This window comes from Pseudorasbora parva, chromosome 12, assembly GCF_024679245.1.
Source record: "Pseudorasbora parva isolate DD20220531a chromosome 12, ASM2467924v1, whole genome shotgun sequence".
In the NCBI taxonomy this organism is placed as follows: domain Eukaryota; kingdom Metazoa; phylum Chordata; class Actinopteri; order Cypriniformes; family Gobionidae; genus Pseudorasbora; species Pseudorasbora parva.
Window position 1 is genome coordinate 35249549 of NC_090183.1, and position 14914 is coordinate 35264462.

Sequence of the window (14914 nt, forward strand, 5' to 3'; positions counted from 1 at the left end):
AATTTTTCAATCTGAGAAATGAATTTTTTTTTTTACAGTGTAATTTAAAATATTTCAAAGGGACCCACACAACAAAAACAGTGAAAGACAAAGCAAGACAAAACTTGTGGCCTCAGATTTATTGTATTTATATTTTAAGTTGGTGTCAAGTCAATTAATACAAAATAAATCTGGTTGAACATGATTTCAGTTTTGTTGCATTTTCCATTTATAACAGGGATTGTAAAATATGCTCTGGAAGCAGTGTGAATACTGGGGAAAGTGTAAGATATACAGTCACCACACCGTAAATGAAGCTCTCAGCTTCTAACTAAGCAAGTACTTGGAGTTAAGAAGGGATGTTTTTTGTTTTGTTTTTTTTGTTGCTGTAACAGATCTCCCTTGAATGTGAGGTAACTGGACATTAGTAGCACACAAGACTTTGTCATCAGTTACAGACGTTAGGTCATGTTTTTATTGCAAATCGCTAAACTGACACTGACAGCCCTTGCACAGTGATAAAAGTCAACTAAAATACAGCTGGGAGTTGTAACACAGCACAAAACATTCAACCAGGACTTTCAGGACCTGTATAGCACATCCCTGATCCAGTGAAACCACGGTACTGCTTGTGGTTCTGCTAATGAGACTTGAAATCCAATTGGTGGGAAAGGCCTAATTGGCTTCAGTGGTTTCTAAGTGTATTTCATTTCACTCTCTATTTCCCCATATATACCAGTGAAAAAATAAAAATTCAGTGTCTGGGAGTAAAGATTCTCCATTAAAAAAAAATTGGAGTAAGAACAGAACAACCTAAAACTTATTTTGTTTAAGAAATCATTGTCCTCATGAGGATTAACATGGGAAAGCTGTTTGGCTAGAATGTAGCACCATAGATAGTTTGAGTTTTACAAAGGTTTGAAGTGATCTGGTTGCAGGTAAGGAAGGTGGGAAGCCAGGTTGGGTTGGATTGGGTTGGAAGGTTTCTCCTTAATAACGTCGAGTGCTGCTGACAGAGGAGACGCTGGTTTTGCTGATGGAGCTGCCACCGTATCCTGAACCACCACTGTATCCTGAACCACCTCCGAATCCTGAAGCACTGCTAAAACCACCACCATAGCCGAATCCAGAGCTGCTACCAGAGAAACCTGTAAGACAAAGAAGGTTCAGACACATATTCATGACCTGGAAGACAAGATTATAAGAAAGGTGGATTGATTGAGAGAGTGAAGAAGATTAACTTACCAGATGACACACCTCCAGTGGATTGCTGCACATGAATGGTGGCTGTAGCTCCACCGCTGGTCAGTCTGAGTAAAGAAGATGACAGATTTGCTTAGTGATGTTTTTCAGCACCCAAAAGTTTGTCCAAAAAATTGTATGGTTTAAATATAAAACAAATATAAAACTCTTTCAACACTTCCTACCTGTTCTCCTCTCCCTCCAGCAGCTTCCTGTAGGTGGCGATCTCAATGTCGAGGGCCAATTTGACGTTCATGAGCTCTTGGTACTCACGCACCTGGCGGGCCATGTCTTGCTTGGCCCTCTGGAGGGCTTCCTCAAGATCCTTGATGCGGAGTTTGGCGTCCTTCACTGCAAGCTCTCCACGCTCCTCAGCCTCAGCGATCTGAGCCTCCAAGCTGGCACGCTAAAATGACAACAATATACATTAAGTCAGCTTTTTTTTACATAAACAGGGCATGAAATATTTTTTGTATTAATCATGGCTCATCATTACCTGTCCCTTGACGGCATCAATCTCATTCTTTAGGCGAGCGATCATGCGGTTGAGATCAGCAATCTCAGCCTTTGTTGAGCGGAGATCCTCACCGTATTGACCAGCCGATGACTGCATCTCCTCAAACTGTAACACATATTGAGAGAAATGAGCACTTGCATAGCTCCAGATGAGGTGGGCTTTAAGAGTTGAGCCTATAAGAGCTTGACCCACCTTCTGTTTGTACCAGCTCTCCGCCTCGGCACGGCTGCGGTTTGCAATGTCCTCATATTGAGCACGAACTTCAGCCACAATGGAGTCCATGTCCAGGTTTCTGCTGTTGTCCATCTCCACAATAACTGATGTGTCTTTGATCTGAGACTGGAGCTCACGCAGTTCCTGCAAACACAGACCAAACAATAGTAAATTGTGCGCCATAACAAAGCAGCAGAACTATGTATATGGTTAAGTAGATTTGGTTGGCCAAACACAACAGAATTGAACTTACAGCCTCATAGACTGCCCTGAGGAAGTTGATTTCATCTTGAAGAGCATCAACCTTGGCCTCAAGCTCAACCTTGTTCATGTAAGCTGCATCAACATCCTAAAGAAAAAATAGAGGACATTATACCCCATTATTATTACCAAATAATAAATAAATAAAATAGAACAAAGTCTGCAGTGAAAAAGGAAGCAAACACATTGATGGTCATTACCTTCTTGAGCAGGACAAACTCATTCTCTACGGAAGCACGCTTGTTGATTTCATCTTCATATCTGTTAAGAGATGGGGGAATGTGAGTAAATCAGTTCTGCTCTCAGTGTTTTATCGGTCAAAATATTCACCTTCAAAATTACAACTTCACTCACTTGTTCTTGAAGTCCTCAACCAGGCCCTGCATGTTCTTCAGCTCTCCTTCCATCTTAATCTTCTCATTTCCCAGACCATCGAGCTGTCTGCGCAGGTTAGAAATGTAGGCCTCGAACATGGCGTTGATGTTAGAGCGGGTGGTCGTCTGTTCTTGGAGGAGACTCCATTTGGTCTCCAGCATCTTGTTCTGCTGTTCCAAGAAGCGCACCTGGGGGAAAAAGAAAGAAAATAATGTTTTGTTTTTTATGATTTTCCCTGTCATGCTCTTTAATTGGATGTTAAACATGTAGTTAAGGAAGATTACATTCTAAGATTGCATTCGAATGAATGAATGAATGAAGTGGATTGATGGTTTTGTCTGGCTTGTATGACTCCTTTGTAGTGTTGTTTTTTTAAGTATCTTTGTGTATAATCTCTTGAAGCATTGTTTACGGGAATACAAATGGTCATGAGTCATTTTAGCGGGCATTTTTTCCTGCAGGGTGGAGTGAGGGAAGGGGGAGGGGAAGGTGAGAGTGGACTGACTGGGTGTGGCAGTGTTTCACACAACCTACAAGCTGCATACTAGGAAAAAGTAAAGTTTCAGTAATGGACTTGCCCCAATCCTGCATTGCTTCACATAGAAACAAGACATTCCTGCCACACCCTAAGGCATGGTGTGTGTGTGGTCTTACCGGACATCAGCCATACCTGACAGCACCTGTCTAGCTTTGCACAATTTTTCTAGATATCTGCAGTATGAGTGTACCCTAGAAATATTTATGCCCTAAAAAACCCATGTTTTTTGAGGACTTTTTCTTTTAAAGTCATACTGAGAGAGATCTTGCACAAACGGTTTAACATGTGTAGAATTTACATTAGCTTATTAGTTAAAAGCTACTATACTTAGTAAAATGTAAATGAGTAAATTGGCGTTAAATTTTAATTGTAAAAAAGTAAATTTTACAAATAAGAAAAAAATTCTAGCTTGCAGATATGCTTAAAGAATGCTATTGTGCAAGGGAAAACATAATTATTTGTCACAATTTATTTTCTTTCTTTCTTTTTTTTTTTTTTTTTTTTTTTTTTTTACAGCTGTAAGTTATTATGGTGTGTAGTAATACTTAAGGCATCCAGGTTAAGAGCCACTGGTTCAAAGGTCATACTAAGTAATAAAATGAGAAGTCTGCATTTGAATGCACTCTAGGTACTGTGTAGAGCCACATCGTTTTATATATTTACATAATATGTAAAAGATATTGTCATTATAAGAAAGAACAAATGCATGAATACTCACTTTGTCAATGAATGAAGCGAAGCGGTTGTTGAGGGTCTTGATCTGCTCTTTCTCCTGAGTGCGGACAGCCTGAATCGTGGGGTCAATTTCCAGGTTGAGGGGGGCCAAAAGACTCTGGTTGACGGTTACAGCAGTGATGGGAGCTGAAACGAAGCCCATGCCTCCCCCGAAACCTCCACTATGACCACCATAGCCTCCACCCATGCTGCTGCTGCTGAAGTTGTAGCTGCTGCCTCCAGCACCGAAGCCTGCACCGAAGCCTTGGCTGGCACTCACGCCAGATCTCCTGACCGAGCTGATTCTGCTAGAGCCGGCGGGAGCTGCAAAGGCTGACTGGCTGGAGTAGCTCTTCCTGATGGAGCCACCGCTGCTGCCACCACCAATGCTGTAGCTGGTAGTCCTGATGCTTGCCATGGTGCCTGTGTCTTTCGGTTGCTGAGAAGAAGGTACGAGAGTGCTCTCTGAGAGAGGAGTGGAGTGGAGGAGGTTGCTCACAAAGGAGAGTCAAAGTCCCTCTGCGTGTCTCTCTGCAGCTGGCTGACCGATTTTATACACAAATTGAAGCGGGGGTTTGGGGGTGGAGTACACACACACACCCTACCTGTTAGACAGGTACAGGGAGAAAGTTGCAAGATAAATGGTTTCAAACCCAGCCCCAGGCTTTGCCCCTGGTGGAATAAAAAAAATGAGAAGAGAGGCAGAGACTTGAGGACACACATTTCAAAACGCCTTAGGAGTGCATGCGTTTATCTACATATGACTTCATAAAAATGGTTCGGAAGCCACAAAACGCCAATTCATGGGGTCTGCCTAATTCATACTTTGTACCTTTCTAATAAATATTTTCCTTTCACGCTCCCCTTTGCCAGATGCATTGCCTCCTCCCAAACTGTCTGTGATTACTTATGATCCTGTCTCTGAATTGTATGTCAAGGACAAAGAAAATGTGGAAATCTCCTGCTCCATTGACTCAACTTATTTAAAACCAAGCGACAATGTAACTCCATTCACATTTGTACTCTAAATACTGTTACACTGAATTGTTTCTTTATATAGCAAATATTGTTTCTGGTACTTATACAGCAGTTGTCTTCAATAGTCTTTTCTTTCCTGTTTAGGGGTACATGCTGTTTAGAAAGGATGGAGCTGTTCTTAGAGAATTTTACAGCAAACCAGGCTCATCTGTGTCTATGACACTGTATGCCAAAGTGCAGGAAGGAGAATATGATTGTGCATATCAACTTTATTCTTCAAAAAATAGACAGGTGTCTCAGCCCAGCAATACAGTCTTCATTTACAGTGAGTGTCTATAAACAACTAACTTTTTTCAGCACTTTTTTTGCATCTTGTCATGCTCTTGATCTCTATAATGTTGAATGTATAATTTTAATGAACAAACACCAGGGGTCAGTGCTGAGCTACTGTGAAATTTATACATCATTAAAAATTACCCCTAAAGAATAAATTGTTCTTTTTGTCAAGACCTCTTTCCTATCAGTAACCTAATACAAGCTGTTTTATTTTAGATGGAGCAGGTCACTTCTTAAGGATTGAAATGTTGAACAATCTTTTTTTTTATTGCCACAATATTAATTTCTGCCACACTGGCAAAGTCCTTAGGTTTAAAACAGAACATTGAACGTGTCTCTAAATGTTCATACTTTGTTGATGTGTCATGCTTCTGTTTGTCTTTTGCAGTTTACAATCCTCCGAATCCGGTACCAATTGTTGCAGGTGTTCTCACAACTGTTGTTGGGGTAGCAATTCTGACGTATGTTTGCATATGTAGAACCACGAAAGAAAAGATACAGGGCAACGAATTACCAGCACATTCCCAGGACCCAGCAACAAATACTGAAAACCCAGATAACAATGTCAAATGTACAAATGTAGCCTACTTCACACTTTAACTACTAAGCACATTTAAGCCTAATAATGCATTATCTAAATAATGACAGGTGAAATAATTTTATTTATAGATTAAATATTTATATTGCCTTTATACAAATTGCTGTTTAATACAAACTGAATTATTATTTGAAAAGATCAAAAATTGCTAGGTCGTTAGGGACACAAAATGCAGATTTTCAACCTTTTGACCCCAAGATTACGCACAGTGTGGAAAAGCTTCAAGTAATGAACCATTTTTCGATACATTTGAGGGGAAAGGGTCCGTGTAAAGACTCAGTTCGTCACAAAGCTTAATTTCACCATCACTACTCAGACATGCACAGTTAAAGGGCTAGTTGCCCAAAAATGAAAATTTTGTCATTAATTACTTACCCTCATGTCGTTCGACACCCGTAAGACCTTTGTTCATCTTCGGAACACAAATTAAGATATTTTTGTTGAAATCCGATGGAAATCCACAATGTAATTTCCTCTCTCAAGACCCGTAAAGGGCACTAAAGTCAGCATTACAAAGCCCATCTCACCACAGCGGCTCTACAATAATTTTATGAAGCGACGAGAATAGTTTGTGTGTGCAAATAAACAACAAATAAAGACTTGTATAGTGATGGCCTTTTTCAAAACACTGCTTCATAAAGCCTCGGAGTGTATCGAATCAGCGGTTAGGATCGCCAAAGTCATGCAATTTCAGCAGATTGAAGGTTTGACACGCGATCCGAATCATGAATTGATATGCTGATTCATTAAGCTCCGAAGCTTTACAAAGCAGTGTTTTGAAACAGGCCATCACTATATAAGTTGTTATTTAGTTTTTTTTGCGCACACAAAAACTATTCTCGTCGCTTCGTAAAATTATTGTAGAGCTACTGTAGTGAGATGGGATTTGTAACGACGTCTTTAGTACCATTTATGGGTCTTGAGAGAGGAAATTACATTGTGGCCAATGGAGGCCTTTCTGAGCCATCGGATTTCAACAAAAATATCTTATTTTGTGTTCTGAAGATGAACGGAGGTCTTACGGGTGTCGAACGACATGAGGGCAAATTTATGACAGAATTTTTATTTTTGGGTGAACTAACCCTTTAACTGTGGGGCCTTATACAGACAGGTGTGTTCATGTGTTTTTTTAGCAGTGCATTTGTACAAAAGGTTCAGTAATACTGTGCAATAAAACAGCAGTACTGTGTGTATTGAACAGGACAATGAATACAATTACATAAAACTCATGTGAAACCTATAAAATATATACAAAAAAATACATTGAGTTTAATTGTTTCTGTTGAGAAGATTTACGTACAAGTTGAACTATGCATGTGATATCGGAACAAAGATATAATTCTATCAAAGATCTCTATAACTGGTGAAGGTACAACTCTGTGGAAAGTGGAACCCACTCAGATGGTGAAAATACTGCCTCCAGTCTACCACAGTAAGTCGATTTACCCTTATTAATTATGTTTAAAGTGGTGAAATTTCTACCATAGCTCACCTCTCTGAGAACACATCTGACAGAAATCCACACTGATCTACTGATGTTTTCAGACTGGAAAAACTAGCGATCAGGTGTTTTCAATCTCTGAAATGAACAGTGCTAAGGAAAACACATTACAAATAGCATGCATTGTGTAATCAGATATAAAAAAATGTATGCAACAAGTAAAACATTTCAAGTAACGTAACGTAATCAGATTACAACTGCAAATTACATTAATACATTTATTTACATTTTTACAAAAACATTACTGTAGCTGAACTATTTTCAAGAACAACAGTCACAGTAATAGTATGAATATAGCTAGTGATGTATGATATCCAATTTAGTGGACCGATTAATCAAAATTTCCTTCCAATCTAAAATCTATTTGGAAAATTTAAAAATTATATGACTCATTAGATGTTACAACACTTTTCTTTTTCTTTTTCTTTTTTTACCTGCAAGACTTTCCTAAGATAGATGGATATTTCAAAGCAACTTGGCATTTCTGACAGGCTGTTGGCCATCTTAGACTGGATTACAAAAACACATGTAATCCACATACAATGGCTTGCCACTTGGTGGCAGTGTGTAGGATGATGCACTAGTGTTCAATGTAGTGTTGACTTCAAAATGCCATCAAAACTCATGCATATGCAAGAAAAAGGCTTTTTGAATAGCTGTCCACTGTGACCTCTTTGCTCCAAAGGGTTAAAAGAGAATATTTAGACATCAAAATTTGGCTTCATAAAGGAAAGTCGGACAAAGTTATTGAGTCTTGAAAATTAACTAACCTATTGTTTTAAAAGTATTAAGAATAAGGGAGTATGTAATGGTTGCAATAAGTAAGCTCTGCCTTGCAAGATGCTAAACATTCTAGGCAGGATTGGGGGAGATGATAGAGCCAAGTGTCATCATCATAGTTTAAGGCCAACATAAGTGGAAAATATATGAACATTGAAATAACTTTTTCTATTTATAGTTTCTTTGTGGGTTAAGCCATATCCAGCTATTTGATGTTGTCCATAATTGAAAACATTTCAAAGGGACCAAAACAACAAAAACAGTGAAAGACAAAGCAAGGCAAAACTTGTGGTCTCAGATTTATTGTATTTATATTTTAAGTTGGTGTCAAGTCAATTAATACAAAATAAATCTGGTTGAACATGATTTCAGTTTTGTTGCATTTTCCATTTATAACAGGGATTGTAAAATATGCTCTGGAAGCAGTGTGAATACTGGGGAAAGTGTAAGATATACAGTCACCACACCGTAAATGAAGCTCTCAGCTTCCAACTAAGCAAGTACTTGGAGTTAAGAAGGGATGGTCTACACAAATGCCATTGTGCCATTTTTTTTTTTGTTTGTTTTGTTTTTTTTTTGTTGCTGTAACAGATCTCCCTTGAATGTACTCCCTTGAATGTAACTGGACATTAGTAGCACACAAGACTTTGTCATCAGTTACAGGTGTTAGGTCATGTTTTTATTGCAAATCGGTAAACTGACACTGACAGCCCTTGCACAGTGATAAAAGTCAACTAAAATACAGCTGGGAGTTGTAACACAGCACAAAACATTCAGCCAGGACTTTCAGGACCTGTATAGCACATCCCTGATCCAGTGAAACCACGGTACTGCTTGTGGTTCTGCTAATGAGACTTGAAATCCAGAACTTATGTATTTCATTCAAGTCTTTATTTTCCCCATATATACCAGTGCAGAAATACAAATTCAATTCTTCCTTGTGTCAGAACAGAACAACCTAAAACTTATTTTGTTTAAGAAATCATTGTCCTCATGAGGATTAGCATGGGATAGCTGTTTGGCTAGAATGTAGCACCATAGATAGTTTGAGTTTTACAAAGGTTTGAAGTGATCTGGTTGCAGGTAAGGAAGGTGGGAAGCCAGGTTGGGTTGGGTTGGGTTGGAAGGTTTCTCCTTAATAACGTCGAGTGCTGCTGAGAGAGGAGACGCTGGTTTTGCTGATGGAGCTGCCGCCGTATCCTGAACCACCTCCGAATCCTGAAGCACTGCTAAAACCACCACCATAGCCGAATCCAGAGCTGCTACCAGAGAAACCTGTAAGACAAAGAAGGTTCAGACACATATTCAGGAACTGGAAGACAAGATTATAAGAAAGGTGGATTGATTGAGAGAGTGAAGAAGATTAACTTACCAGATGACACACCTCCAGTGGACTGCTGCACATGAATGGTGGCTGAAGCTCCACCGCTGGTCAGTCTGAGTAAAGAAGATGACAGATTTGCTTAGTGATGTTTTTCAGCACCCAAAAGTTTGTCAAAAAATTGTATGGTTTAAATATAAAACAAAAACTCTTTCAACACTTCCTACCTGTTCTCCTCTCCCTCCAGCAGCTTCCTGTAGGTGGCGATCTCAATGTCGAGGGCCAATTTGACGTTCATGAGCTCTTGGTACTCACGCACCTGGCGGGCCATGTCTTGCTTGGCCCTCTGGAGGGCTTCCTCAAGCTCCTTGATGCGGAGTTTGGCGTCCTTCACTGCCAGCTCTCCACGCTCCTCAGCCTCAGCGATCTGAGCCTCCAAGTTGGTACGCTAAAATGACAACAATATACATTAATTCAGCTTTTTTTTACATAAACAGGGCATTAAATATTTTTTGTATTGCTCCTTGCTCATCATTACCTGTCCCTTGACGGCATCAATCTCATTCTGCAGGCGAGCGATCATGCGGTTGAGATCAGCAATCTCAGCCTTTGTTGAGCGGAGATCCTCACCGTATTGACCAGCCGATGACTGCATCTCCTCAAACTGTAACACATATTGAGAGAAATGAGCACTTGCATAGCTCCAGATGAGGTGGGCTTCAAGAGTTGAGCCTATAAGAGCTTGACCCACCTTCTGTTTGTACCAGCTCTCCGCCTCGGCACGGCTGCGGTTTGCAATGTCCTCATATTGAGCACGAACTTCAGCCACAATGGAGTCCATGTCCAGGTTTCTGCTGTTGTCCATCTCCACAATAACTGATGTGTCTTTGATCTGAGACTGGAGCTCACGCAGTTCCTGCAAACACAGACCAAACAATAGTAAATTGTGTGCCATAACAAAGCAGCAGAACTACGTATATGGTTAAGTAGATTTGGTTGGCCAAACACAACAGAATTGAACTTACAGCCTCATAGACTGCCCTGAGGAAGTTGATTTCATCTTGAAGAGCATCAACCTTGGCCTCAAGCTCAACCTTGTTCATGTAAGCTGCATCAACATCCTAAAGAAAAAATAGAGGACATTATACCCCATTATTATTACCAAATAATAAATAAATAAAATAGAACAAAGTCTGCAGTGAAAAAGGAAGCAAACACATTGATGGTCATTACCTTCTTGAGCAGGACAAACTCATTCTCTACGGAAGCACGCTTGTTGATTTCATCTTCATATCTGTTACGAGATTGGGGAATGTGAGTAAATAAGTTCTGCTCTCAGTGTTTTATCTGTCAAAATATTCACCTTCAAAATTACAACTTCACTCACTTGTTCTTGAAGTCCTCAACCAGGCCCTGCATGTTCTTCAGCTCTCCTTCCAGCTTAATCTTCTCATTTCCCAGACCATCGAGCTGTCTGCGCAGGTTAGAAATGTAGGCCTCGAACATGGCGTCGATGTTAGAGCGGGTGGTCGTCTGTTCTTGGAGGAGACTCCATTTGGTCTCCAGCATCTTGTTCTGCTGTTCCAAGAAGCGCACCTGGGGGAAAAAGAAAGAAAATAATGTTTTGTTTTCACCATGATGATCTTTATTTGGGTGTTAAGCATGTAGTTGGGGAAGACTGCATTTAAAAATAAATAAATAAATAAATAAATAAATAAATAAATAAATAAATAAATAAATAAATAAATAAATAAATAAATAAATGAATGAATGAATGAAGTGGATTGATGGTTTTGTCTGGCTTGTATGACTTCTTTGTAGTGTTGGCTCTTTAAGTATCTTTGTGTATGATCTCTTGAAGCATTGTTTACGGGAATACAAATGGCCATGAGTCATTTTAGCGGGCATTTTTTCCTGCAGGGTGGAGTGAGGGAAGGGGGAGGGGAAGGTGAGAGTGGACTGACTGGGTGTGGCAGCGTTTCACACAACCTACAAGCTGCATACTAGGAAAAAGTAAAGTTTCAGTAATGGACTTGCCTCAATCCTGCATTGCTTCACATAGAAACAAGACATTCCTGCCACACCCTAAGGCATGTTGTGTGTGTGGTCTTACCGGACATCAGCCATACCTGACAGCACCTGTCTAAGTTTGCACTATTTTTTTTCTAGATGTCTGCAGTTTGAGTGTACCCTAGAAATATAAATGCTATTTTTTTTTATTAAATGATCTTAACTTTACAATGATTTCACATTTGCCTGTTATCTTAAACCTCAGAATGGGTTAAAGGGCATTTAAAGGCATAATCTTTGACCTGTAACCTGCTAGCAAATTATAAAGCAGAGTAAAAGTTTAGAGCATCTAGTGTCTCATCCTGGTCACAAACTGCTTACTGCAAATACTCTCACAGGTACTAAAAAATAAAGGTGTGTGTATGCAGACTTTATGCCCTTTAGGGTGTGTCTTCTGTCCACATTTACTCAGAAAGCTATGAAGTGTTTGTTTGCAGCCAAATATGGGCGTAACATACAGCTGACTTAAGCTAAACAAAAATGCACCACCCAAATGGATCAAAATGACTATCAATTTCACAAGCTGTGTGATTTATTTTGTGGTATAATAAAGTCTAGACTTTGGACTACACACACACTTGTAGCACTCTCTATGTATGTGTGCCTATGACTCACATGGTTGCTAGGTTATTACCTAAACTCCACCCATATTTGGATAGCTTCAGTCATGGGTTTTTTGAGGACTTTTTTCCAAGGCTAAAGCCATACTGAGAGAGAACTTGTACAAATGGTTTAACATGTGAAGAATTTACACTAGCTAATTAGCTGAACGCTACAATACTTAGTCAATTGTAAATTAGTGAATTTGACCACTGGTTTAAGCAGATTAACTTTTTTTTTTTTACAACTGAGAAAAAGCCTAGCTTGCAGATATGCTTAAATAATGCTGTTGTGCAAGGGAAAACCAGTTGTTCAGTTTTTTTTTTTTTTTTTACAGCTGCAAGCTATTATGGTGTGTAGTAATACTTAAGGCATCCAATTTAAGAGCCACTGGTTCAAATGTCATACATAATATGTAAAAGACATTGTCATTATAAAAAAGAACAAATGCATGAATACTCACTTTGTCAATGAATGAAGCGAAGCGGTTGTTGAGGGTCTTGATCTGCTCTTTCTCCTGATTGCGGACAGCCTGAATCGTGGGGTCAATTTCCAGGTTGAGGGGGGCCAACAGACTCTGGTTGTAGGTTACAGCAGTGATGGGAGCTGAAACGAAGCCCATGCCTCCCCCGAAACCTCCACTATGACCACCATAGCCTCCACCCATGCTGCTGCTGCTGAAGTTGTAGCTGCTGCCTCCAGCACCGAAGCCTGCACCGAACCCTTGGCTGGTACTCACGCCAGATCTCCTGACCGAGCTGATTCTGCTAGAGCCGGCGGGAGCTGCAAAGGCTGACTGGCTGGAGTAGCTCTTCCTGATGGAGCCACCGCTGCTGCCACCACCAATGCTGTAGCTGGTAGTCCTGATGCTTGCCATGGTGCCTGTGTCTTTCGGTTGCTGAGAAGGAGGTACGAGAGTGCTCTCTGAGAGAGGAGTGGAGTGGAGGAGGTTGCTCACAAAGGAGAGTCAAAAGTCCCTCTGCGTGTCTCTCTGCAGCTGGCTGACCGATTTTATACACAAATTGAAGGGGTGGGGGGAGGGGGTGGAGCACACACACACACACACACACACACACACACACATACACACAGATTCACTCTCTCACACACCCTACCTGTTAGACAGGTATAGAGAGAAAGTTGCAAGATAAATGGTTTCACACCCACCCCCAGGCTTTGCCCCTGGTGGAATGAGAAAAGGAGAGGACATTCCAGTAGAAACTCCAACAAAATTCAGAAAAAAAGACAGTGTAGCTCTCAAAGTCTGCCAACGGGTGTGTTTCTGCCTCAGTATTTGGTTGGATAGGCAGCCGTAGAGAGTGAGTTAACCTCTGCTCTTTTCAGCAGGGTGGGGCACACAGCAACTTTCACATTTATGAATGGCCTTTTTCCATCTACTTTTGCCAGTGTTTAGAACTGGCAGGGCTTTCCCCCCCCAAGAGATGAAGAGTTGCATTGTTGAGATTTACAAGGGAAATAGAACAGTGAGCAGAATTTCCGTCAGTATTGATTTTGGAAAATGTGCACACATACTTCTGCTCAGTGGCACTAATGGCTAATGCAGCTAATGTCTTTAATGGCCCTAAACTCCACCAAATGTGTGTACATATGATTCCGTGTGTTTGAGGTGGAACAAAGTGGTGTGATAGGGCTAAAACAACAGTGAGAAAAATTGCCACAAAAGTACAGTAAATGGCACATTACCTTTAAACTTATTTATGATCACTCATACAACGTTCCCACGCATAATACGCCCTGCATAGTCAGACCATTTCTCATTTCCAGTTCATGATAAGCCAATGGTTGGGTGTCACAGCCATCATTGATGGGCATTAGACCGTATTAAACAATCGTCTACAACTATCATGACACTATGATGGTATAAACCAGGTGTGAAAGGTGTGAGATCATGGTACAGCAATCATTGCTTTGTCCGTGTGTTTGTGGTGAGTAATGAGCTCTAGCTATGACTTTAGCTATGGTGTGCTCAAGCGGCTTTAAAGACGTCAGAGGGGAAGGAAAGGCAAGAAAATGCATGTCCGGGCTAGATCTCCGGGACATTGTGGAGAAAGTTTACAATACCATTACAGTAATCAGAGAAGGGTTTGGCCAGGGGTTTGGCTGGAGACTGTAGGGTATCTGCAGGATGGTGTGCAGACTCATCCATGACTTTTTGGAATGTATTCATATTCACGTATTAGTGTGCAAGCATGTTTTTGTGTTTGCAAGTTTAGCAGATCTGGTTAAGGTGTATAATGCATTTTTGAATGCATAATTTTCCAATGTAGACAGTAACGTAACAGTGCATGGCACCTTGGAATTATTGCAATGCAGTAATCACCCACATTTGCATTGCTATTGTGAGAAGAATATGCAAATATTTCTGTATCATGATGCCAGTAGATATGTTACTAAATAACATGCATGCACACACACATACATACACACACACACACACACACACACACACACACACACACACACACACACACACACACACACACACACACACACACACACACACACACACACACACACACACACACACACACACACACACACACACACACACACACACGTGCACAAACAAACAAACAAACAGACACACACACACACTAAGGGAGATATAGAACACAAATGAGCATTTATCTATGTATTTAACATGCCATGTCCGATTAAGAGAGATAAAGATCTGAAGCATCTGGCACATTCCTAGTTTAAGAACTAGAGACAAGAAAGAATGGACACACCCTTTATTAGGGGCATTAACTGACTTATCACACACACACACACACACACACACACACACACACACACAAAACACATTGAAATACAAGAAAATTAGGGATTATCACATGCCCAAATTTAGACCCATATAAATTTCTAATATA

The 14914-nt window shown here is 40.4% G+C and overlaps 2 protein-coding genes and 1 long non-coding RNA gene across 3 annotated transcripts; 1 reads left to right on the forward strand and 2 right to left on the reverse strand.

Moving 5' to 3' along the window:
- Positions 1-878: 878 nt before the first annotated feature.
- LOC137094381 (intermediate filament protein ON3-like) lies at positions 879-4368 on the reverse strand. Its single transcript, XM_067460011.1, has 9 exons — positions 3844-4368; positions 2567-2775; positions 2413-2473; positions 2205-2300; positions 1931-2095; positions 1718-1843; positions 1407-1627; positions 1225-1289; positions 879-1127 (listed from the first exon to the last, which is right to left on the reverse strand). Exons 1-9 carry the CDS (start codon positions 4255-4257, stop codon positions 970-972), a joined length of 1515 nt encoding a protein of 504 aa, XP_067316112.1. The 5' UTR covers positions 4258-4368; the 3' UTR covers positions 879-969.
- Positions 4369-4707: 339 nt separating this feature from the next.
- On the forward strand, positions 4708-5714 carry LOC137093637 (uncharacterized). Its single transcript, XR_010908536.1, has 3 exons — positions 4708-4840; positions 4962-5142; positions 5542-5714. It is a non-coding gene; the product is annotated as an uncharacterized lncRNA (long non-coding RNA).
- A 2942-nt stretch (positions 5715-8656) lies between these two features.
- On the reverse strand, positions 8657-13026 carry LOC137094395 (intermediate filament protein ON3-like). Its single transcript, XM_067460044.1, has 9 exons — positions 12487-13026; positions 10741-10949; positions 10587-10647; positions 10379-10474; positions 10105-10269; positions 9892-10017; positions 9581-9801; positions 9405-9469; positions 8657-9307 (listed from the first exon to the last, which is right to left on the reverse strand). Exons 1-9 carry the CDS (start codon positions 12898-12900, stop codon positions 9168-9170), a joined length of 1497 nt encoding a protein of 498 aa, XP_067316145.1. The 5' UTR covers positions 12901-13026; the 3' UTR covers positions 8657-9167.
- Between the last annotated feature and the right edge of the window lie 1888 nt (positions 13027-14914).